Source organism: Ornithorhynchus anatinus, chromosome X1, assembly GCF_004115215.2.
Source record: "Ornithorhynchus anatinus isolate Pmale09 chromosome X1, mOrnAna1.pri.v4, whole genome shotgun sequence".
In the NCBI taxonomy this organism is placed as follows: Eukaryota; Metazoa; Chordata; class Mammalia; order Monotremata; family Ornithorhynchidae; genus Ornithorhynchus; species Ornithorhynchus anatinus.
In genome coordinates this window covers 66,079,492-66,104,682 of record NC_041749.1, presented here as the reverse complement: position 1 = coordinate 66,104,682, position 25,191 = coordinate 66,079,492, and the positions used below count along the sequence as shown (strand labels likewise).

At 37.5% G+C, this 25,191-nt stretch overlaps 1 protein-coding gene and 1 non-coding gene across 18 annotated transcripts in view; one reads left to right on the top strand and one right to left on the bottom strand.

Annotated features, from left to right (window-relative positions):
* CADPS (calcium dependent secretion activator) overlaps window positions 1-25,191 on the bottom strand; it is a 495,043-nt gene that overhangs the window by 12,983 nt on the left and 456,869 nt on the right. For all 17 annotated transcript variants that reach the window (XM_029051421.2, XM_029051416.2, XM_029051412.2 and 14 more), the window contains one exon: window positions 21,159-21,266. In XM_029051421.2, coding sequence (XP_028907254.1) covers window positions 21,159-21,266 — 108 coding nt within the window. The remainder of the gene's footprint in view (window positions 1-21,158; window positions 21,267-25,191) is intronic.
* On the top strand, window positions 24,363-24,500 carry LOC114806856. The gene has a single exon (XR_003754912.1). It is a non-coding gene; the product is annotated as a small nucleolar RNA SNORA7 (small nucleolar RNA).

Below are 25,191 nucleotides of genomic sequence, written 5' to 3'. Positions count from 1 at the left end.
CACACACACAAAGAGATGCATCTTGCACTGAATGATGCATCACCTAAAATGTCTTAAAAACGTATCTTGCTTTCCCAGACACAAATCTTATCAGGGAATACCTGATAAGACACGAACCTTGTCCCTTCTGCCAGTTCAGCTCTTCTAGTAAATGACAGTGTGATTTTTCCGAAAGACAGAGGTCTTTTTGCACAGCGCTGCTTTTACTGATACAGTCTTATTATGGCTGTTAATGTATGTTAAGGGAACCCCTATTGTAGGAAACAATTAAATGGAATTAGGCTAATAATGCTAGGCAGGCAAAGTTTTTGCCCTTTTTATAGAAATAACTCCTATGTGGAACAGTTGTGCTCATAAAAATCATGCACTTTTTAAATGCATTAAAATGATCTGTGCACCAAAGCTAAGCAATTAACACTGCCCTACTGAGGACCATTTAGTCCCCAGGCTAAGGCGGCTTAATCTCAGTATTAGTCCTGCAAATGTCTCCCTTCAATGAATATACTTTATAAGGAATGGGAGTTAAATGGCCTGCAAGTCAAAATTTCTTGTAAGTGAGGGCTTAATTCTCTCTTTTCTTGCTCAGGGGCTAGGCATAAAGGTCTGACTCACAGAACTGGTGATGATGGTTTGCCAAGGGTGTTTTTGTCCCCTCCCTTTAGGAGGGCATGAGGGAACCTCATACTTGCAGGTGGAGATTCTCCCACCTTTGTAGATGACCCTGTCTCCTCAGAGGAACCTTTCCTTTCTCCTTCAGCTTCTCTCCCTAAAGCAGACTCTTGGGCCACTCTCCCTGGGGGTAGAAGAGACAGATTGTGAAGCTCCAGGCATGCCCAAGAAGTGACCGGCTACAGGGGGTGGGAACCTGACCCAGCCCACCTCCTCCGAACCTAGACTCTGTTGTCTTGACAACACCCAGGCAGGCTTGAAGAATACGCTTAATTTTTTTTTTAAACATGCAAACGTACAACATCCAACATAAAGTTGCCTAAATAGGAATCTTGTCTCTGAATATATAAATTGCAAAAATTGATATGAATAAATCTGCAAGTAACACACTGATTGTGGCACATTTTATCAAAAACTGTGCTGGGTTCCTCTGCTCTTGGGGAGGTGGTGTCATTACACATACACAAGAACATCTGCAAACTCCCATTTTCTTTAGTTAGAATTGAATGGAGGCATGACCTCCTGTTCCTTGCCATGAACCTTGAGTTCACACTCATATTTTACATGTTACAGGAAGCCACAGCTCACCCCAGGGGTGCTGCAAACAGAATCTCATAAGCCAGATGCAGCCCTGCTTCTTAATGCACCTGAAGAAGTTGTATTCTCCATTCAAAAGCTTACATACTAGTAGCTTAAGGTCACTTCAGATTTTGTAAAGAAGAGGACAAAACCAGGAATGCTTATGGGGCTGGGTTGTCAGCAGGGAAGCAGAGGGATTACAAGAAACCTGTGACTCTGCCTCTTTCTGCCTTTGCTGGTAGTTTTTTTGTGTGTGAACAAGTGCCATACAACAGATTGAGCCTGGTATAAAGGCCTGAGACTGTGCAAGAGCACCCTGCTGGGCTTCAGCTGTGCTTGCAATTAGCAATAGGCATGAAATGATTATTGTTGTGGTGGCTGATGGCAATCTGAAGTGACAAGTTTTATGGGGGAAGTTAGAGATGTTCAGCAAGTTTTTGCAAAATCATTAATCAGAGGCTACAACATAGTTTTAGTCAAAGCTATTTTATGTCATTCAAAGGATCTTACAAAATTGCTGAAAGAATATTTTTCAGTTCTCAGTACTTTAGAATGAGTTTTTCTAGGTCAGAGCTTCTTTACTGGCCTATTTAGTGTCAAAAATACCCATTTGCTTCAAATTAGCAGAAAGCTTGTAGTTAAGGGCTAGAGATTAAGCATACAAAATTACTCAGCAGGTGACTGTTGGATGTATTTGAGGGTTGAGAAGTCTTTAAAACTGACTACAAGACATTATATACTTCTGACAAAAGAACATAGTAATCCTACCTGCTTGCTTTAACCACTGTTGTTTGTCTATTATTATGTGCTTTAATGCTCATGAGAGCACAACTATTGGTGATACTACTCAATTACCATAGTAACTCACACCAGTGACCTCTTATTTCAGTGCTTGCTTCCCAACTTGATCCAATCCAAGCAGTTCAAATCTATTTAAAACTGTGACATATATTGCACTGGAAAATTCCATATTGCCTTTTATTGTTGAGAACATGAACTTGTTTTGAAATGCCGAGAAGGAGCCTGCAAATTAACCTTTGAATTCAAGGTGTGTCAGAGTCTATAGATTCAAGGCAGCAAGGCTACCGAAACATGATTCAAAGCAGTGGACAACACCAGATAAAAAGCCAAGACCATGTTTTCCCTGAGGACCACAAGCTCCCTGACTCCTTTTAAAGCCAGATTTCTCCCTTGCACTACAACTTTCTCCTCCAAAGTTAGGTGAAAAAAATCCCCGATCTGATCTTAGGGAACCATTTTCTACATAATCAATGCACATAAATTTCATTCATGTCAGTGGGAAATGTGTGTTAGCAGCAGGAAGAGAATTAACATCCTAAGTGATTAATATAAAGTTTAAAACTGAAATGAAATGAATGATACGTCACTTTTTCCATATTCATTTCTTTGATGAGGGAATATGTATGTATGTATGCACAAAATCTTTCTATGAATAGAGATTCTAAAAATACAGAAATTGAAGATGGCTGCTGTAAGCCCTTCTTTGGCAACAGACAGGGAGAATTCTTGATGTGATAGCCCAGTGTATAAAAATTGGGCTTGATCCTTCAGAGCACTTCTGAGATCCAAAGGAATTTCTTCCTTTTTTTTTTCTTTATTCTCTTCAGCATCATGTCTCATGTCTATTACCCCTTAGATTGGTTCTGTACTAACCCTGTCTGGCTACATGGGGCCCTCCCAAATCCAGTTGGGGCAAGGCTGCATGGGCCAAACATATTTTTGGGAGAGAATATTTAAGTAAAAAATATTGTTTTTATTCCAACTCAGTACGAGACAAATGTAAAATTGGGCACCTAACCATAGTGGTGGCAATCATACCAGGCAGATATCAGGGAGCCAGGTACTGCTTCCAACCCTTTCTGCCTGATTGACACAGGATTTGGGGCTTTTACATTCCTCCAATTCTGACCCTTTGCCTGTTGTTACTCTGGGTGGCCTCAGGGCAGCCTGCAGGGTCCAAGGAAATCAATGGCTTCATGAGAGAAAGGGGTCATGGCTTCCAATATCCCCAGGGCAGCAACTGTCAATCATGTGAAGTCCCACACCAATCATGAGGCGTGCACAAGGATGTGATCCAACAGATCTGCCCCTTTGTTCAGTGTCTTCCAGATGTAGGTGCTGAATTATGATGAAAAGTACCTTTTATTAGATTGAATATGAATCTAAAGATGTTATGCTGTTAAGAAGCAAAAAATCTTTTTTTTATTTTTTTGAAAACTGCTTTCAGGATCACCCTGTGCACCCACCAGCCACCTCTAGCACTTGTGTATTTATTTTATAACTACACTCAACACTTATGTATCTATGCTTAACCAATTGTACATTCAGTGATTTTTGTTATTACTTTATTTTGACATTTTTATGTCTGTCTCCCCATTAGATCCTTCTAGCCAGGGAATGTTTTAGTACTAGCTGTTGTACGTTACCAAGTGCATTGAATCCAATGAGTACTTAAAAAGTACTCAAAAAGTAGTAGTCCTTACTACTACTAATACTACCACTGCTGTGCAGATACTGGCCTCATTTATATGGATATTTCAAATAAAATGATCATTAAAGGCCTGGGAAATCTGGACAAGTAGAACTAGTTATACTTTTGGGACCTGTATGATCCTGGGGTCCTACACTAATAGGGAAACTTGCCTATGGCATGCTTTGGATTCCATCAATGTTGCTGCTCAATCAACTGGAAGAATTTACACATACAAATTATCTAGATAATACTCTAAGGCCTAAATGAATGTTCTGATGATTTCCGAGCAACAAACCAACCCAATGGAATTGTCTGGATAATTCAGGCCAAAGAGCCTGTACTGTGGGCCTGAATAACCTGGAAAAGTTACACATTTAGACACAACCTAAACTCTGAGTGGGTGCTGGCTCCATCACCTTCCAAGGCCCTATATATCTGAGAGCAAAGAACCAAATTTTAGAACTAAATTCATATGTATAATTGATTGCACTTTATTTAGCTGCTGGAACAGTTAGCTGAGATACTGTATCAAGTTATTTAATACACAGCTATTAACGAATTAATACAGGTATGGATAATAGAACACAGAATAATTATGTATTGGATTCAGTGTGATTAAGCCTAACAGTCTCTGGCTAGTCCTAGCTCACACACAAGGTTGAATTTTTGAAGAAAGGTGCGGTGTTGGCATTCACTGGCTGATCACTGTTAAAAAAAACAATTTTTTGGTGATTATTTTTTTCCTAATGGTGTGTAGGGTATTTATTCTTAGGGATCTCTAGAATTTCAGAGAATAAAGACTTTTATGTACCTAAACTCTGTTGGTTCAATAGAGCTTACTGATTAACAAAAAGGGATGTTAATAACTGGAGTAAGAAGTTTAAAGTCACATTAAATTGTTCCCTGTTACATTACATTTAAACCAAAGTTTCTTTTAGTATGTCTATCCATCTTCAATGCCACACCAAACTTGGTGCATGATTTATCCCAGCAATATATTTTTTTAAAAGGTATTTGTTAAATGCTCACTATGTGCCAGACACTTTACTAAGCACTGGAGTAGATTATAAAATAATCATGTTGGACACAATCCATGTTCCATGTGGGGCTCACAGTCTTAATCCCCATTTTACAGATGAGGTAACTGAGGCAGAAAAGTTTAGTGAGTTGTCCAAAGTCACATAGCAGACAATTGGATGATCCAGGAATAGAACTCAGGTCCTTCTGAACCCCAGGCCCATGCTTTATCCACTAGACAGTAATGCTTCTCTATTAATATTGTCATATGAATGTGCAGGTACAATACACTTAGGAGAGATAGGATAGAGAATCTTAGGCAGAAATTTAGTTCAAAATGGGTTTTAAAATAGATTTAAAATTATTTAGATTATACAGAATATGTCCACAATGCAAAACCTTCTTTGGGTATGAAACATTAGTATGTTGAAACACTGAGATCTAATACAAGTTAGTATATCATTTAATTATCTTATTCATTTATTTATTCACTTTTTACTTACTTTTGTTGTTACAGTTGTAGTTCTATTTTTCCTTTACATGCTCCTATTGTATGTGTACCATCTTTGTCTACCTGTCATCCTGATCAGATTGCAAACTCCTCAAGGACAAGGGGCGTGCCTTCTATTTTCATCAAACTCTCCCAACTGCTCTGCAAATGCATGCTCAATATTATATTAACTGTAATGAGAGTGTTGATGATTTGACTTTAATGTCTCTCATAAACGTTACTGAAATTTGTAAAGATGAGGACAAAATCCAGCACATCCAGAAAAACTCCTACTGATTTCAGTGAATGCTTTGCTGGTGTAGGATTTTATGACAAAGATGAAACTCAGTGCATTTAAATAGTATGCTCCACAAGTTCACAGTTTCCATAAAATGCAAATGGAAAATGTTCAGGCAAAAACTTAAGAACTGTTGGCTCTGCTTCCCTTTAGAGGGCCCCTAGAAAGAAAGGATCCTAGTCTTGTTACCTCCCTTGCTCTCCCCAACTCCTTCCCTTCCCTCCCCAACTCCAAACAAAAGCCACTCTCCCTGAGACTTGAGGACCCTTCAGGTTTCTGAGGGAGCACCAGCTCAACCCCATTGCAGGCTTTCATAAACACATTGCCAGGATGGACTCCACCTTTGGAGTGCCTGTAGGTTCCTTTTTTTTTAATGGTAGTTGTTAAGCACCTACTTTGTGGCATGCACGTTACTAAGTGCTGGAATAGATACAAGCTAATCAGGTTGGACACGGTGCATGTTCCACATGAGACTCACAGTTGTAATCCCCATTTTGCAGATGAAGTAACTGAGGCATAGAGAAGTTAAGTGACTTGTTCAAGGTCATGCAGCAGATGAGCAGTGGAGTCCGGATTAGAACCCATGTCCTTCTGACCTTCAGGTCCATGCTCCATCCAGTAGGCCACACTGCTTCTCTTTTCTTGAAGTTGTCTCGAGCCCCAAGCCAGCCTGAGGTACTTCCTGCTGTCCCAAAACATTGGAACCTTGGGCCATGTGGACAAAAGCACAGCATACCTCGGCAACTTCAAAGTACATTCTTGAGAGGCTGCATAGTATACCAAATATACCCTTAAATTGTGCTCTAACCAATCAATGGTAGGCATTTTGCAAGTTCAAGTGTTTTTTAAAAAGAAGCATTATTCCATATGGAATAACTTCCTAAATCCTTGTTTTTGTTACCCCATTGGAAGCTCTAACATATATAGGGAGACAGCACAGTTAGTGGATAGAGTATGACACTGGGAATCAGGAGACCCCAGTTCTAGTTCTAGTTCTACCAGTGGCCTGCTGTTTGACCTTGGGCAAGTCACTTACTTCTCTTGCCCTTGCCTGCCTCTTCTGAGTCCTAGTGGCAAAGGGATGGTGTCTAAACTGACTATCTTGTATCTACCCCAGGGTTTAGCAAACAGTGAGAGCTAAATAAATATCACTGTCATTATTATTTAATGAGGTGAATAGGAAAATCTTCCTGATACCCTCCTCCAGGAATAACATTTTAAACTTCAGTGATGTGATTTGGACAATGTCTAAATACCTAATGACAAGGAAGAATGGAGTAGGTAAGTATAGCTGGGATGTAGGTTTCCTAGGCCAACCAAAGTTCTTAGTGGTGATCTAGGAGAATTTGTGGGCTCTAAGAGATTGTGCCTTTTGCATTAGGGTATCAAAGACTTTTTCTTGAGGGAGCAGAAGGACAGGTAGTGTGACATTAGATTGGAAAACGGCAGCATAAGATGGCCTGCAGAAAAATGGTTTTTACCCTTCACAGTGAATGAATTTCAATACTGATTGTTGAGTAAATTTGAGTAGGCCACCTAGTATTAGTACAGTATTTGAGATGCACATTGTGAGCTTGCATAAAGCAAACACGATATTGCTTATTTAGTAGGAGATTAGAGTCAAGGTAGAGACTGGATTATGAAGGCTATGAAAAATCCATGACTTGCTAAGATTAATAGGTGCTTTCTCCATTTATGGCTGGGATCTACTTTCTCAAGGATGCCCTTTTCTCTTGCTCTATTTTTAGTCATCTGAAGTCATACTCTCCTGTTACTTTTTCTCACTTCAAATCTTTGAAAAGTCATTTGACAGATTATTATCCAAAACACACTTTTGGGGAATGAGTCAACTTGCTTTTATAGATTCCCAAACCCTGCTTTTACTTCTTCATAACCTCAAGACATGCCTACCTATTTGGCTGTTTGGTATATATAAATAATTCTGGACCAGCAGACCACAGTAAAGGAAGTCAATGAGAAGTTATCTTATGGGAGATTTTAAGATTATTGGTAATACACCCAAGAGTTCAGAGTTAAACAGTAAATTAGCAATAAGTTAATATGGTTAGCATTGATCAGCTAGTCTTACAATTAATGCTTCCATTAAAAAAGTTCACCCTTTTTAGTATACAGAACAAGAAATTAAACACTTGTGGGTTCATTCTACAGAGTGAATGAAATTGAATAAGCTACCCAGTACTTGAGATGCACAGTGTGCGCTTGAATAGAGCAAACCTCCTAAGTTGAATGGACTGCCTTTTGGGACCAATTTGTCTCTTTTCACTCTTTATTCTTCCTTTTTTGCTGACAGATGTACAAAGGCGGAACTGCGCTGTGCAGCTTATCTACATGCACCCACAGCAGCTGTCACTTTTGTCGAGCAAGTTAATCAAGCAAATGCCACCATATCCCACTTTCTATAAGGAACAACATGTTATAGACAGTAGTCTTGCTAGAAAGAGACTTTATTTTAACTTTGATTAGCTTGGTTTCTCTCTCCCTGTTCCTGACTTCCGCCCCAGGTTCCCTTTTTTCCCCCAAAAGGAAAATAAAATCTTACCCAAATCAACACTTTGTTACTGACTGGTAATATTTATTCTATTAAAAATAAATATAATACTAGTAATATTTTCCCATCTGATTTTCAGTAATTAAATGGGCTTAGAGAACACAAGCTAACTTGCATTTTATAGTGTTTTGCTGCTTGTAATATTCTATTAAGATGAATATTGCAGGAAAGAAAAAAAAACAAGGTAGAAAATATTATTAACCAACTAATAACTGATTTGTTTTTCTCTTTTCCTTTGCAACACAGTTTTAATTACTCATCATGCTATTTACATATTTTCTCTGATAATGCCTCCTAGTTTGGCTGAGTCTTCAAAAAGCTTCATTAAACATATAATAGCATTTATTTGTGCTTTTTGTTGTTTTCTAGATCTTCAAGTTTAAGCCTAAATTTGTTTCTAATGTGCACAAACAAATGTAAATACTCTGCTACTGCATGAATACACAGTGTCCACTTCTCTTCTGCTGTGGGTTAATAGGGAAACTACTTTAAAAGAAATCTATGCACCATCACTTTTGTGTTTGTAAAATAATGATTTTATGTTTGTCTCCATTAAGAAACAAAGAGGAAAAGTTGTGGCAACTGAACTTAGACAGTTGTACCTGGCTAGTTCTTAGAGAGCCCCAACTTTGAAAACTGAATACTGCAACCAGACATATTTTGATTAAACAGACTCTTTAGAAACAATATTCATAGAAAATTTTCCACTGGACAGGGATTTGCAATTTCCAAGGGCTGACACTTAGCTAAGGATCTTGTAAGCTCCTTTAAGACACAAGTGCAAAAAGCCTTTCTGCCTTTTTTTTTTATAGTCACACTGTTATTTGTAAGACCCGGTTGGGATAAATCAATGAAGGGGTAAAATGGTATACAATTGCCAACTTTTACATTACAGAGAGTTTAACCAGAGCACAGATTAATAACTGCATCATGATTTAGTTGCAAATGCAATTGTATTACTCCCATATTGTGTAACGGTGTCTCTCTATAATTTTGGATTGCTTTTTCCCCGTATCGTATTTCAGAGCTGTGAAATATCATAGTGGGATTTAAATTTTAACTATTCAAGTAGGTTATAAAGTCAATAGGGACTGATATTAAAATAATCTGCATTGTTGATAGTAATACCATAGTGTCAAGCATTACATAAGGGACTAAGATTGCTACCCTAAACTATTTATCAATTGTATATGATGTAAGTAGCATTGAATTACATTACTTTTCAAAAATAAACCACAAAAACTTTGTTCAAATGGGATAAAAGATCTTAGACAAAAAACAGAGAGATATTCAGGCTGAAAACCGAGACCCACCCTCTGTTGAACCTAGGTACAGCAGACTTTTGCAGCACATATGGCATGAAAGATCACCTACTGTTTGGTGGTCTCATTCAGCTAGGTTGAACTGAGATGGAGTTTCACCCTTAATTAGGCTTAAGTTGTACTTTATGGGATCCCCAATTCTCATGTGGAAGATTTACTTTTTGCCTGCAATTCCCACTGGCACTCATGAAAGTTATGCGTGGCAACTCCCTGTCAGTTCCGCAAGAGAATCTATTCTGTAGGTGTAAATTTTCATTGCGGTACCTCTAAGATTAGTTAGACATGCAACTCCCATCATTGTAGTGGAAAATGGATGACTAATCTGCCACGTTCTACAGTGAAACATGTTCTACCAAGGGCTATTGTATTAGAGGTTTTTTATGTATTCCCCACCTGCATAGTGCAGAGGTCTCCTAGTATTGCTTATGTAGATTACCTATTGCTGTAACAAGGCACAAAGGGATAAAATCAGGAATCTTTTAAGTTTCAACACAAGTACCTTTGGGGGCATTTGGAGCTGTAGTTTACTAGTAGGTTAACCTGTTAACCATACAGTTTGTTTTATAAGTAATAATTAACAGTGTGGCAATCACCTCTGACAATTTGGTAGGAATGAAGTATCCTTCAATTCCCCCAGTTTCTAATCATACAATTTCAAGTTCAGAAAATCTGGAAATGAAATGACTGTGGGGGGTGACCCCCCCGATCCTAAATTGAATTGGGTCACGCCCTTACAAGATTTGGGTAGGAGATAGGGAAGGAAAAGTTCTGCTACTGCTAGTGAAAGAAGTATAATTACAGTTCAGTAAATTAGTTCTCAATCCTCAAGCAGAAATGAAACACTGCCCCAAAGAACTGGGAGAAAGGCATTGTTAAACCTGCCATTGGAAGTTTTCTCTGTTGAATTCAATGAATTTAAAAGACTGAAGTAACTTAGAGTTATAGAACAGCAACTAATATGTGAAATACCCACCCGGGGAGAAGCACTGTTAGAGAAAAACTAGACTTTTTGTTTTTAGGAAGGGGCAATCCTTACATGATTTTGCACAGAGTACCTGCTTTTTAGTCTGGAAAGCAGATGTTTTTTACCCATGGCAACAGGAAAAATAAAGGTCACCAAGATCATATCTCATACCTCTTCTCAATTGTTTTATGGAACTTGAACAGAAACTGAAAATCAAGTAGGCTATATTGTTTAGGTAAATACACTTAGGAAAAATGGTTCATTCCTGTAATTACATGGATATGGTGATATATTACAAGGGGAATCTTAAGCTTGTAAATTCTTTTTTTCTATAGAAAATTGCCTAATAGCACCTGCTTTTATTCTAGTTATTTTCTCTACTATAAGACTGGTTGATCAAGTTTCATAGGATGGGAAACAAAATTTCCAGAATAAAAGGCAGAAACAGGTACTTCTCAAACTTGGAAGTTATAGAGAATCTAATAAGGAGCTAGCTCATGGAGTTAATTTTGTTAACTACTCATACAGTACCTCTCCTCCACCTCCCCCTCCTTAGTTTCTCTCCCAATTTTTGTCCCTTTGTTTTTTTATCTTTTCCAGAACAAAGCGATTAATGCTTTAAATTCAATGGCTGACAAGATAAATCCTGGAGGTAGCAATTCTTAACATCCTGGTAAGGATACAGCTCCTTTGTCAGTGCAGTGTAACTATAGTTCAGTGGCTATATGAGAGTATAATGCTAATTAAAATTCTGTATAGTACACAAATGACCATCACTGTATGTGGAATTTTTCCTTATTTCACATGGAATTAAATCATAAAACTTCATCAACTGGATCTTAGTAGCCTCTAATTGAGACCTCTTTAGAGGCTTTTGCATTCTAAAAGAGGAAGAACTGTGGCTGATAAATGCTTCTTTGTGAAAAGGAAGTTCAATAAATTAAATATTTACACTTTAGTTAGAGGAAAAATAGCTTTATCACTTCAGAACCTGGAAAATGAATGATATATCCATTGAATTTAACCCTAAAATACAAATGCTGGAGTGAAATTGTGAAGGAGAGAACACGAAATATACAGGGACCAGATCTAATGTGTATGACCAGGTTATCTGCTTGAACCATGACCAATGAGACAGAACTGTTCTGAGGAGAAAAAGGTGAAAGAGGAAATTGGTCAGTCTCTTATTGCCAGTAAATGAAATATCTTAAAAAAGTATATTGCAAAGACTGCTGTCAGGGACACTGTTAAAAATCCAATACTTGGACTTCATTGTTGAATTTTAAAACCAAAATAGTATGTCTGTTAGAATTAATTTTTAGCAAATGTTTTATTTGCATTTACTTGATTTAGTAGCAAGAAACATTTCCTTGCACAAAATGGCATCAGTATTCTTCTTTGTTAAAGGGCGTAATGTTTTAAATTAGTTAATGAAGCTGATTGTTTTTGTAAGAAGAAGAACTCTTTTCCAGAGCGACAAGCTAATGCCAACTTCGTTATAAACTGGGAGATGTAGAAGGGTTCTGACAATAGTCAATAGCTAGGCTGGCAGGGAGGAAAGCACCACTTCGTTAATTAATGGGAAGTGTTTTAAAATTTAGTACATTTCGTCTTCTGCGATGCAATGTGACAATATTTGTTCCACAAAATGTGCCTTGGCTATTTTTTTTTTTACGTCGAAAAGAGTCTGTCGCTTTCTGCCTACACTTCAGTCTGCCATAAAACCTCCCCCCCCCCCCACAAAAAAATCCTTCAAGCCTAAAAAATAATGTGCAGATCATGTTAGCAAGACTATGATGACCTTAAAGTAACAGAGCAATCAGACTGACTTCTTAGAATGATTAATGGAACAATCTCCTCTGGAAAAGAAAACAAATTAACTGTCTCTACCAAATGTCTCCTGGAACAAGAAAAGCTGTTCTGACAAAGACACTTAGGAAACTCTTCTGAGTATATAAGCTACAGTAACAAATTTAAACCTGATTTGTCTAATGCTGCTCCTCAAATATCTGTAACCTAATTGAATGAATGATCATTACAAAGGAATAAACTATGTTAAAATATGAGAAATAATATCCAGGTACATATATCTATACTGTCAGTGTGTAAAGACCTGAAAGCAAAAAAGAAATGTGCAACTCATTTTCATTAGTAATTAACAGTGTCCTGATTAATCAAATCTATTAACTCTCTTACATCTTTCCTATATACAGGATTTGCAACCTTTTCAATCTATACGACAATGGGAATTTTCCCTTATATTACATAAGGGAAAATTTCCATTGACAGAAATGAAAATCTCTTCTGTTGCCTATTCAAACAGCAAAGAGATCAACAATGGGGAAGAGTAGGATTCAGTACGTGAACATGATAAAAGGATTTTGCTTAAAAAAGTTAAAAGGAAGGGAAGGAAAAAGTAGCTTTCTGTTATCTCCCAGCAAAACCGTAACTTTTCTCCAAACAATTTTTTTCTCCAGTGTTCCCATTCCTTTGCAAAATAACACTATTGCTCAGTTTTAATGCCTGACCTCAGTTATTTGGCAATCTGCCAGCCTTACATGTGGTGTCCATTGGAGTGAAACTTATTTTGGAAAGAGTTAATAATAATGTTGGTATTTATTAAGCACTTACTATGTGCAGAGCACTGTTCTAAGCGCTGGGGTAGACACAAGGGAATCAGGTTGTCCCACGTGGGGCTCACAATCTTAATCCCCATTTTACAGATGAGGTAACTGAGGCACAGAGAAGTTAAGTGACTTGCCCACAGTCACACAGCTGACAAGTGGCGGAGCTGGGATACGAACCCATGATCTCTGACTCCCAAGCCCGTGCTCTTTCCACTGAGCCATGCAAGAGTTCCTATCCCTATCATCTTTTTTTTCCAATCATGGCTTTGGAATCTTTCTCTTGTTACCTTTTCAGTCCCCATCCTGAAGGGTTGGGAACCACACACATGTCTTTCTCTCTTTATTTCCACAGAGGAAAGAAGAAAATCTGTTGTTAGCTTTGTCAGGTTGTCTAGCAATAGGATCAGCACAAGTAGAGTCTCTGGCCTGCAATGCCCTCCCTCTTCATATTTGATAGACTATCATTCTCCCCACCTTCAAATCCTTACTGAAGGCACATCTCCTCCAAGAGGCCTTCCCTGACTAGACTCTCATTTCCTCTACTTCCACTCCTTTTTGCGTTGCCCTTGCACTTGGATTTGCACCTCTTACTCACCCCTCCCTCAATCCCATACATACATATCTGTAATTTATTTATTCATATTAATGTCTGTCTCCCCCTCTAGGCTGTAAGCTTGTTTTGGGCAGGGAACACGTCTACCAACTGTGTTATATTGTACTCTTCCAAGCACTTAGTATTCATTCATTCATTCAATCAAACTTATTGAGCACTTACTGTGTGCAGAGCACTGTACTAAGCACTTGGAAAGTACAATTTGGCAACAAATAGAGACAATCCCTACCCAATAACGGACTCATAGTATAGTGTTCTGCACACATTAAGTGCTCAATAAATATGTTTGATTGACTGATTGGTAAGAGAACTCTGAGGATTTCTATGCTAATATTAAGCAGGAACTTACAGAAATTTTTTTCAACTTGACCATGGGTCATTATATCAGTAGTACTCACTGAACATCCACTATGATGATGATGGCATTTGTTAAGTGCTTACTATGTGCCAAGCACTATTCTAAGCACTGGGGTAGATATAAACTAATCAGGTCGGACACAGTCCCTGTTTCACGGGGTGGGGGGGCGGGGAGGGGAGACGGTCACAGTCTAAATAGAAAGTAGAAGGCCTATCTAATCCCCATTTTACAGATTAGGAAACTGAAGCACAGAGAAGTTAAGTGACTTGCTCAAGGTCACACTGCAGGCAAGTGGCAAAACCAGGATTAGAACTCAGGTCTTCCGACTCCCAGGCCCATGTCCTTTTCATTAGGCCATGCGCTTCCCACACAGCACTCTGTGGAGAGGTTACAGAGGAAGAAGGAGGCATAGCCAAATCCTCAAGGACTTTCTAATCCAATGTCAGAAATAGCAAAAAATATTGTTTCAGCTTGTCCTGCATAGAACAGGAGAAATGCCTACTTACCACCCAACACTACTGGGTGAGGCAGATTCCTTCATGTTTAACTCTTCCCCTGGCAATGGATCATTTCAATGCAAAGAGTGCAACTATTGGCTGTTGCTAATGGGAAAGAAAGGAAATTTCAAGCTGTGGATATTTTAACATAATCAAAAATAAGATCTTTTATAAATTTAAAAACAATCTGGAGAGAAGTAAAAGAACGTGGAAAGAAAAATCAAACAGCAGAATTGGAGTAGAAGACGGAGGAGGCAAAGAACAAGTCTAGCAGCTGCCTGCCTTGAAGGTGCTTAACTAGAGAGAGTGAGTACAGTCCAAGTCCCAGGTTTTGCCTGGAGGAGAGTCACAGGATTCTCTGCATAAAGTCTAAATTTTGTTGAAGTTACTTGAACTTCAATGGGTCCATTTCCTTATCTGTAAAATGGAACTGAAATGTTAAATTCCCTCATGGAACTGTGACAAGTCAAAATAACTGAAGATGAAAGCTGCATATCTGCTTACTGAAATTATAAACAACAACAGTGATAATGAGAATTCTAAAGGAAGGCAACAAAAAGGCCACACATGGGTCATTATCTAATATAATGTACATTCTGTACCTATGGGCTGAAAGGGTGTCTTCCAATCTTTTACTTTTCCCACCCCTTAAACAAAATCTGGTTAATTGGTTCTGGTTAATGCACATAGGGCTGGTGCTAATATAGAATTTAAAAAATGAATTAATCTTAGTCTTCCTTGGTCTGTCTTATTTAGTTTTGAGACTTCTGTAAAGGAAATCAATCAAATACAGCTTCAGTCAAGATAGTCAATGGCATCCTGGGGTTAGTGAGTTATATGTTTAGAAAAGCAATTCACTGTGACAGGTAACACAGGCAGAAATGTACGGCAGTTTATTAAAGATAAGCGACCATTTTGTATTCAGGTGGTGCTATGACCAATGAGGATGAAACTGGGGCATTCCTTAGTGCTCTTAATGCACTTAATGGTCCTCAAGTAGCCTGAGTTTCTGCTTCTATACACACTCCTAATTTAGCTCCTCACACTTATTAGATCCAGTGCCTTCTTTAGGTGGTCACAAGGAAAAAGGCTGAGTAAAGGGAGAAAGGATCACTTTTTTAGTATATGAAAGAACTGTGAACTCTTAAGGAGAAATTTAATTTCTTATGATCCTGCTCAACACTCATGGAATCTAGTCTGGTCCTCTAGACTGTAAGCTCATTCTGGGCAGGGAATGTAACTGTTATAATGTTATATTGTACTCTCCCAAGCATTTAGTACAGTGCTCTGCACACAGTACTTGCTCAATAAATTGACTGACTGACTGGCCCAATACTACCATTTAGGACTTCAGGCAGCACAGTCTTCAGTGTCTCCATTATCTTCACCCTAAACAATAATTTGTCTACAACTACCACCTAGAGTTTTGTAAAAGCTAAATTTTCCACGAGTTGTGTTTGTTTGTTTTGCTTTTTCGGATGGTCCTCTAGACTGTAAACTCATTACATAATCATTGGGATTAGTGAATGTGTTTGTTATATTGTACACTCCCAAGTGCTTAGTACAGTGCTCTGCACAGAGTAAGCTGTCGATAAATATGATTGATTACCTCACATTGGATGTTTGATGTTACTGGATGTAATTTAATCTTTTACCTGCTGACCATCCCTTAGGACATCCATGTGCTTTAAAGAACCTCCACTCATTTTTTTTTAATACTAATGGGCTTCATTACCATTTTTCAAATCACCCTGTTAATGAAAAATATTCACACTTTATTATTATGCTGACACACTAAGTGGCTGAATATGTAATTTGACAGTAAAATGGTAAATCAAGGGCACTGTATAAACATGGAATACTTAGCCCTGTAATAACTTCAGTACCATCAGTCCCCCTATCACTGCATGATTAAGTTCTTACCAGACTTTTTAGTAAGGGCACCCTTCTTGAACTGATAACTGCCCCAGAGAAGCCAAATGCAGAGTCAATCTATGAATATTTAATCCCCAGAAGGCAGATTAAGTATATAATTGACCCATATAATCCATGCATCATCTACAGTCAAATGTTTTCTAGGTCCAGTTTATGCTGAAATGGGGTCCTAAAAGGAAGCTATCAAAGATACAGTATTACTACCACTGTGAATTTCATCAAAGTTAGAGATAGCTTTTTAATCAGTGATCACAGAGGCTGCCAGATTTAAGCAGATGAGCTAGCACTAAGCACATCTGTGTTAATCCTTATCTTCTACTCAGGCTGTATCTTCAAGAAGTACAAGGAAAAAAAATAAATTAATTTTTGTTTAGATCTTGGAATCTTAGGAGCTTCTCTTAATGATCTGATCTTTAATATCAAAAGCATGGTTGTGTTTTGGGGAAGATACCGAATTAATCATCAGAGGAAGAAAAAAAGCCATCTGCAATATTTATGGATATGTGAGATTTATATCACTGAAATTACTACTGGGGCAGACATTTTTGTCCTTAGCCACATTTCCAGGAATATGTAAAATGCACTGATATATATTCAAATTAATACTTTTCTGTTGCAAATTAATTTGCAGTTTTTCATATTTACTCAGTATTGGAGATTTTAGATCATCTAACATCACTTGGACCTACTTTTCAATCTCTGAGCAGTTTTCACAAAATTCTGTCAATAATTTCCTTCAAAAAATAAACAACCCCCCAAGATTGTAAATAATTACTTCACAGGAACTGAAACAAAATTTACTACCTTCTCTACTTCATTTTAAAAAAATGTTAGAGACATAAATAGGCAAATAGCTGAAATAGACAATGATAATCTCTTTAGCAGATATTTTCTTATTGGCTCGTGGTATTTATGCCACTATTGTTTTTTAGGTCTGATTTAAAAAAATGGGTTTTTTTATGGTCTGATTTAAAAAAAAAAATTGGATTTTAGGTCTGATTTTAAAAAATGCTAGGCATTTTGTGGAAAGACTATGTAAACAAGTGGCTTCTAAAGACAGACAAATAAGCAATTAGTTTCTTAAAAGAGAGGTTAACTTTTGATTACCAAATCACTTAAATGAAGAAAACCAATTTTTTAAAATCTGTAAAGTTGAATTCAGAAAACTGATATTTAAAAGTAAAATGGACTAAAATTGATATTAAAATAATCTCCAGCAAGCACTAATTTCAGCAAAGTGTACAATGATGATACATACAGGGTATTGGTTTCAATATATAGTTGCCCTTTGAATGAACAAGGATAATGATGTGATGGCTTCAGCTCAGGTGAAAGATTAACTTTTTAAATGAACAAGCATTACATCAAATATTCTCAGGTAAAAAATTAAGTGATATCATCCCCTCTTTTCTAATAGTGTAAAATAAAATAAGTAAATGAATAGCAATGCAAATTGGTATAGAATTAAAGAAAACAAAATTCAAAACTGGAATTATCCTTAAGCATAACTCAAGCTGCTAAGGCGCCATTTTTGCAAAAGCCTCCTTGTCCAACTTCACAGCAGCATGGCCAAGTGGATAGAGCACGGGCCTGGGAGTCAGAAGGACTTGGTTTCTAATCCTGGCTCTGTCACTTGTCTGCTATGCGACCTGTAGCAAGTCACTTCACTTCTCTGTGCCTCACTTACCTCATCTGTCAAATGGGGATTGAGACTCTGAGCTCTTTGTGGGACAGGGACTGTGTTCAACTTGATTTACTCATATCGATCCCGGTGTTTAGTTCAGTGCCTGGCACATAGTAAGCGCTTAATAAATACCATTATTATTGCTATTATTATTATTATCATTAATAATAATAATAATAAAACAAATAGAGAACACACAAGATGGAAACTGCAACAGCCTGGGAAGCTCTTCCCTTAAAGGTTAAAATGAAAGAAGGAACCAAAAATCACATAAGGAAATCAAAACTTGAAATTCATCAAATCTTTTTCAAATGTTTTTCCCCTTAAAAATGCTAATTTTTTCGTATCTTTTTTGGCCATTTTGCGAAATGTAGCAATTCGGAAAAGGAAGCCTCAGTCAGCAATCACCCTTTGAGATATTTCTGGCTGTCTCTAAACACAGTGAAACTATTTTTTTGCAGTTGAAAATTAAGAGCTTTAGGTAAACCCTTCAGATTTTACAGAACTGTTAGCATTACTGTTATTATTCCTCAGAAGCTTCAGAGCACACAAGATGCTTGCAGAACATATAAAGAAATAAACACCATGCTTGAGGAAACAGAAGCTGAAAATAATCAAACATGTTGGTAATCTGATGTTGTGCTGCTAGATTATAGAAAAACAGTAAGTACTGAATTAAATTACTAAGACAGCATGATAATGAATATTTTTGAGAAGATCTGGGCTTTTCGGATGACAAATATTTAAATCAATGACAGATTTGATAACTTTCTGGTACTAGATTAATTAGGTTGCCTAGCACCAAAACCTTTAAATTGGGAGGATGGGTTCTATGGAAAGTAAATTAGTTATGACAATTAAATTCATTATGACCATCTAAACAACGGCAAAACACTTTTTTGTGATAAAAGTCACTGCTGAAGCATTGGAAATCAGTGTGATGTAGTACCAATATCTTTAATATAACTGCAAAAATATCATTGCAATTATACCTGATATTTACAAAATAAAATCGATGCCATTTTAAATTGGTCAAATTACCAAGGTTATTTTTCTCCTTGAATTTGGGTCTAATTTGCCTTCAGAAAAGGAGGCAAGAAAAAAGAAGATAATTTCAAGGATTTGCCTTTAATAAGACAACATCTGAAAATTTTCACTAAAGTTTTGTTTTCAAAGAAAATATTAAGATTAGATGCAGATAAATAACAATTCAGTACTAGATGTTTTAAAGTCTAAATCACAAATAGCAAAAAGGCTAATAACACACACTCATTCACTTGCGCATACACACACACACACACACACACACACACACACACTGAATCTTAAGAAACTGATCAAAGAAAAGGCAATTTAGGCATTGAAAAGAACAATCCACTGGCTCCTTGAAAATTTGTTGTTTATGAAATTTAATTCAATGATGATGTGCAAAGCATGTGCAAACCTACTGCTGGATGATACTGACTGTCTCTTTTTTCAATGCCTACTGGATGGGTGGATTTGTCTCAGGCATTTTAGGCTTCATACTTTCAGAAAGGCACGCATGCAGAGAACGTTAAGGAGTCACTAGAGTGCTTTATGCATGTATGAGGCATTCTCAGTGGATGTGGGTCATGCTAGTAGATGTACACAGGAAGATTATTTGACTCTAATTCATGCCACTTGATCTAATGTGATAAAACATTTGACATGAGAGATAAGTTCCATTTTAAATTGAGAGGATACAAGTGAAAGAAAGAGTAGGAATTATAGAGTAAGAAGAGTTTTCTCCAAGAAAGATAATGCAAGGAAAGATGAATATCAAGTACAGAAGGAGCATGATTAAAAAAAAACAGCCTTCTCAAAATACTGTAAAAGCACACAAAGCACGAAAGAAAAAGCAGAGCAAGCATATAAAGGCTGGAAGCATCAAAATCCCAGATCAGCACAAAACAATGAAATCTCTAAAATATGATAACTAAAAATTGAATATAAATTATTTTGCACAATTACAGAAATTAATACAACAACAAAGATTCCATAATAGACCAGGACATCAACGTACACTGCTGCTATAAATATGAAACCTTGAGGGGAGAAGCAGATTCTTCACAAGAGAGCAGAAAGTGTCACACAATGAAAGCAACAAAAACAGAGACAGATAAATCTGCTGACATGCATGTGTAGGCCAATTCTACCCCGGTAAAGTGAAGTGGAAAACTCAGTTATTGGATTAGCCAGATAATTCTGACAAAACCCTTGCTTTTGCCAAAAATATTCACACAAGGCAAAATTGTTCATTTGATTTGCTTTAATTACCCCAGATAATTGCCTCAGTTCTCCACTTAACATTGTAGTGAGGACCTACTCAAAATAAGGTCAAAATGAAAGTAGACTGATAAAACTTAAACTTTTAGGCATCAAAGTCAGTGTTTTATTGAAAGCTTTGAGCCAGGGTGCCCAATTTTATATTACTGCTCTTTTTGCAGATGTGAGATTTCACAGGCTTCAGGGGACTATATTTCAGTCACAACACACTACAGAAAACTTAGTAGGATATTCCTTTAGAAACACAATTATAAAAATTTTATTTTCCAGAAATTTAATTCTCCAGAAGCTAATAGAGAAGCAGCAATAATTCATCTGCATGTCATCACTGTCAGACAGTGAAGTGCAAACGGCAGCATAGCCCAAAGATATTAATAAAAGGATGGCTCCTCTTTAAAACAACTCCTTAAATAGGGGATTGGATTGTAATTATGATAACAAGGATATTTTTTTCAGTTAATGAAAAATTTGTCACAAGTTTAGTTCAGTAGACTGTCATCTGAAAAGATGCCATTTTCCCAAATATCACACAGATAAAGACTAAGACATAGTAGTGTGGAGTACAGATTCAGAACAGATAGATAACAGATAAAAGTGTTAGAGGGAAAGGAAAGATTTTGTTTGATTTATACGAATCCATTTTCTCAAAATGTGACTTATCCTCCTGTCTCCTATTTTGTCACATTTTGGAGAGTCTCCTCCTTGAGCTCCAAGGAGGAGAAGGCATTTACTTACATCAAATAATCTTTCTATATACATCTCCTCATTGACCTTTTCACGCAGGACATCCTGAGAGTGGCGAACAAAAGTCACATAGGCATCAGCAACATCCATCCCGGGCTTCTGTAAAGAAATAGAAAAATATGAAAATTGTATCTTCACTGAATGGGCACTCTTGATACCTTCCCAGTCATCAGATTTCTATTTCCTCACCTCTTTGTTGCCCCTACTCTGCTTATAGTGTTCAGTGCCACTTTCCAGTGACAATGACAAATGACAGGAACTGGTAGTATAATCTGTCCACCTATGCAGTGAATCAATTAAAATATTTATATACTCTTGTAGAGATTATGCCTTCTTTTCATGTGTTTTCAGGAATTTTTTTCTCCAATGTATAGGCCTTCACTTGACAGGTGGGAGAACCTTTCTTACTATTCTGGAATTGTGACTCTAATGAGTAAAACAAAAACTATGGTTTTCAACTTAACATTTTTTATACAAATGCCCTGTAATGCATAACAAGAACACTTACAGCTACCACTGATCCCTTGCTGGTGCTCAAAATATGAGTGTACACAGTGTCAAGAAAACACATGTTGAACTCCAAAAATTTCATTTCTTTGCTGCTAAAACTGAGTTACTAACTTATACATTCACTAATGGTTTCAACTTAGCTCAGATTAGGCAGAAGACCTTCTATCTGCTTCTCCAAAACACCATAGTTTGGAATACATTTCAATTAATTTTTTTTTAAATTACTCATTATAAAACCTGTCTCTTAAATAAATTAGATCTTGAGGGAAGGTAGGAGGCAGGAACTCAAGAAGTTGAGAAACAATCCACTAAAGAAAAAAAAACCAACCCAAACCTGGAGAGCACACTGTTTGATATTTTACAATCAAAGTTATCTCCAAAGAAATCCATTAAAATTCTATAATTTGGGTCATTATGGGGGCTGCCTTAAAAAAGGACCCAGAAATTTCCATGGCAGATATGTATCTTTGCTAATAACTAATATGATTAGTTTTCATTACTCTGATTTACCTTAGATCACAAAGTATCATTTCTCTATAAGACATGACTGTCAGCCACTGCAAATTGAAGTTAGTTAACACTTCTGTGTAATTTCCAGGGTGAAAATGAGGAAGGTTTGGAAAGCAGTAGGATTGTATTATTTTTCTGATACAAAGCAAACAATTATCAAGCAAAGGGCCAATCCTTGGCCCTTGGGATGCTAGTAACATTTCTTAACACCTGCTGAAACAATGACAAGGTATTAATTTGAAAAACAATGAGGACAACCAAATGTGGCGGTATCAAGTGTTACCCTTTCAAGCAATTTTCAGCAAACTGATTGTGCCAGTTCCATGTTGGTACTATAATTGTTGCAGTTTTCTGATACAAAAACCAAGTTTCTTGAATTAGACTTAAGTGACAGTTGTCAGTTCAATAACAGCATCTCCCATTTGTGCTAGAATAAGGAGTCTTCAAAAAAAACCTTTCTCAGAAGGTTGTAGATCATTCACTGTGGAACCAAAAAAACCTTCTTATTGTTCTTGTTTATTCCTCTGGGACATTTTGGTGTTTCTGGACTTTTCCTCATGCATAACAGTCCTAAGAAGAGTAAGCCTTGGCATTCTAAAATGTTACAGAAAAGTATTTTTTCATAACCTGTCAACCAGCAGTTATTTTGTTTATTGCTTCTTTTTAGGTGAATTCATTTAAAAGTTGAGGAAACTTTAAGTAATGGCATTCATTCTAACTTATTTATTTAGAACCTATTCATTTTAAAGCCGCAAAAATTCCGGAGTTTGTCCTTGTAGCTTGTTCTTTTCTTTTACATTTAGCCCTATTTGGAAATTATTCTCATCTCAATTGGGAAATGATCTACAACAGGTATCTGACTATCACTAAGTGTGCACAGCTTGTACTCAGTCAGTCAATAATATTTACTGAGCACTTACTCTGTGCAGAACACTGTATTAAGTGCTTTAGAGAGGACAGTAGAGGTAGTAATAATAGTGATAATGGTATTTGTATAGCACTTACTATGTGCCAGGTGCTGTACTAAGCGCTGGGGTGGATAAAAGCAAATTGGGTTGTACACAGTCCCTGTCCCAAGTGGGCTTCACAGTCTCAATCCTCATTTTACAGATGAGGGAAGTGAGGCACAGAGAGGTAAAGCGACTTGCCCAAGGTCACACAGCAGATAAGTGGCAGAGCCAGGATTAGAACCCATGACCTTCTGACTCCAAGGGTCATGCTTTATTCATTATGCCATGCTGCTTCTCTCTACCCTCAAATAGCTTAAAAACTAGAGGGGGAGACAGACACTAAAATAAACTGCAGGTAGGGGCAGAGCAACAGAGTTCAAAGTTATGTACGCATGGGGGGGCGGGGGAGGAGAGTGGGGTGAGTACCTAACTGCCTAGGGGTGAGACTGTCTCTTCAGTCACACTCATACACAAGGACACTATCTCCCAGGTTATCTCTAGGAAGGGTAGATATTTATGTATACAGAAACATACCCATCTCTATAATTTTTTGGCTCAGACTAACAAAATTGTACCTTACATTTTCAGTATTATTGAGCCTAGAGTGTGACTTGAAATAAATGTAAAAACTAATTATATGACAGATAAATATGTGGGGCACCTTCCAATATTTTCCTAGAAATCTGGCTCTACCTCGGGCTACCAAACATGATAATGAAATATATAAACTAAATGCTAATTACATGGAAGGTGTGAGGAATATTATTATGACTATTTTCTTCAAGCCATGTGCTTTTTATTGATAATAGGAAGGACAGCTTTAATCTCCAGAAAGTTCTCTAACACCTGGCATGACGATAAATGTGATCTATCTTTTACATCAAATCTTAACCTGATATTGCAATAGCTGGAAGCCGATGCTCATGATGACTGGAGATAGAATGGCTTATTTCAAATAACCATTTGCTGCCCTATCACAGTTCAAATCTAGTCTAGGCTGGTAGTGGCTAAAATGACTAAAAACTCAGGAGTGTTCAAAGCCTTATTTAAATTATGTCTCCTCCAAGAGGCCTTCCCCGATTAAGCCCTCATTTCCTCTTCTCCCAGTCCCACCTGCATCACCCTTGCACTAGTATTTGCTCCCTTTTTTCTATCCTCCCCCAGCCCCATGGCACTTATGTACATATCTGTAATTTATATTAATGACTGTCTCCCTCTCTCCCCCCTCCTCTCAAGGTCACACCTGGAGAGTTTCCAGTACTCTACCAGGCTTGACTACAGGAGGGAGAGTCAAGCAGAGGCATACCCATTCCATTCCTACCTTGGGCAGTGGATAGTGAGTGGAAGGCAATCTGCTACAAGTCAAAACTCCCCTGTGCTGGGCAGCAGTAGCATGGGAGAGAGTAGAGGGCAGAGATTCAAATTTACTGAGTGGAAGATGGCAATCGTAAACCACTTCCATATTTTTAACAAGAAAACTCTATGGATACACTACCAGAACGATTGCAGATGGAGGTGGGGCGTTCTAGGAGATGTGTCCATGGAGTCTCTATGGGTTGGAGATGACTCGACGGAATAAGAAAAGACAAGACCCCCTCTAGACTGTAAGGTCCTTGTTGTCAGGGAGTGTCTATCAACTCTATTGTATTGTACTCTCCCAAGCACTTAGTACAGTACTCTGCACACAGTAAGCATTCAATAACTATGGCTGGCTGATTGATTGGACCTTGAAAAACTGGATTATCCCAACCACAGCCTAATGTATACAGGAAAAAAAACCCTGCACAGTTCCCCAAAAGACTTTGAGAACTGGATGTCTTAGCAGTCAAGACTTACGGTAAATACTGAAGCAGAACTGTATTTTCACTCCCAGCCATACTTTCAAGGAAGGCCAAACCTGATGAGGGCCACATCTCTAATGCTACTGCTTCTATTGAGCCCTTCTGAAACCTCCAGCTAGAGCATTTTGTTTGGTTGCAACAGAATCGCCCAAATTACATCCATCTAGAAAATGGCTTCTTTTATCAACAACAATATTAGACAAATAGAGAATT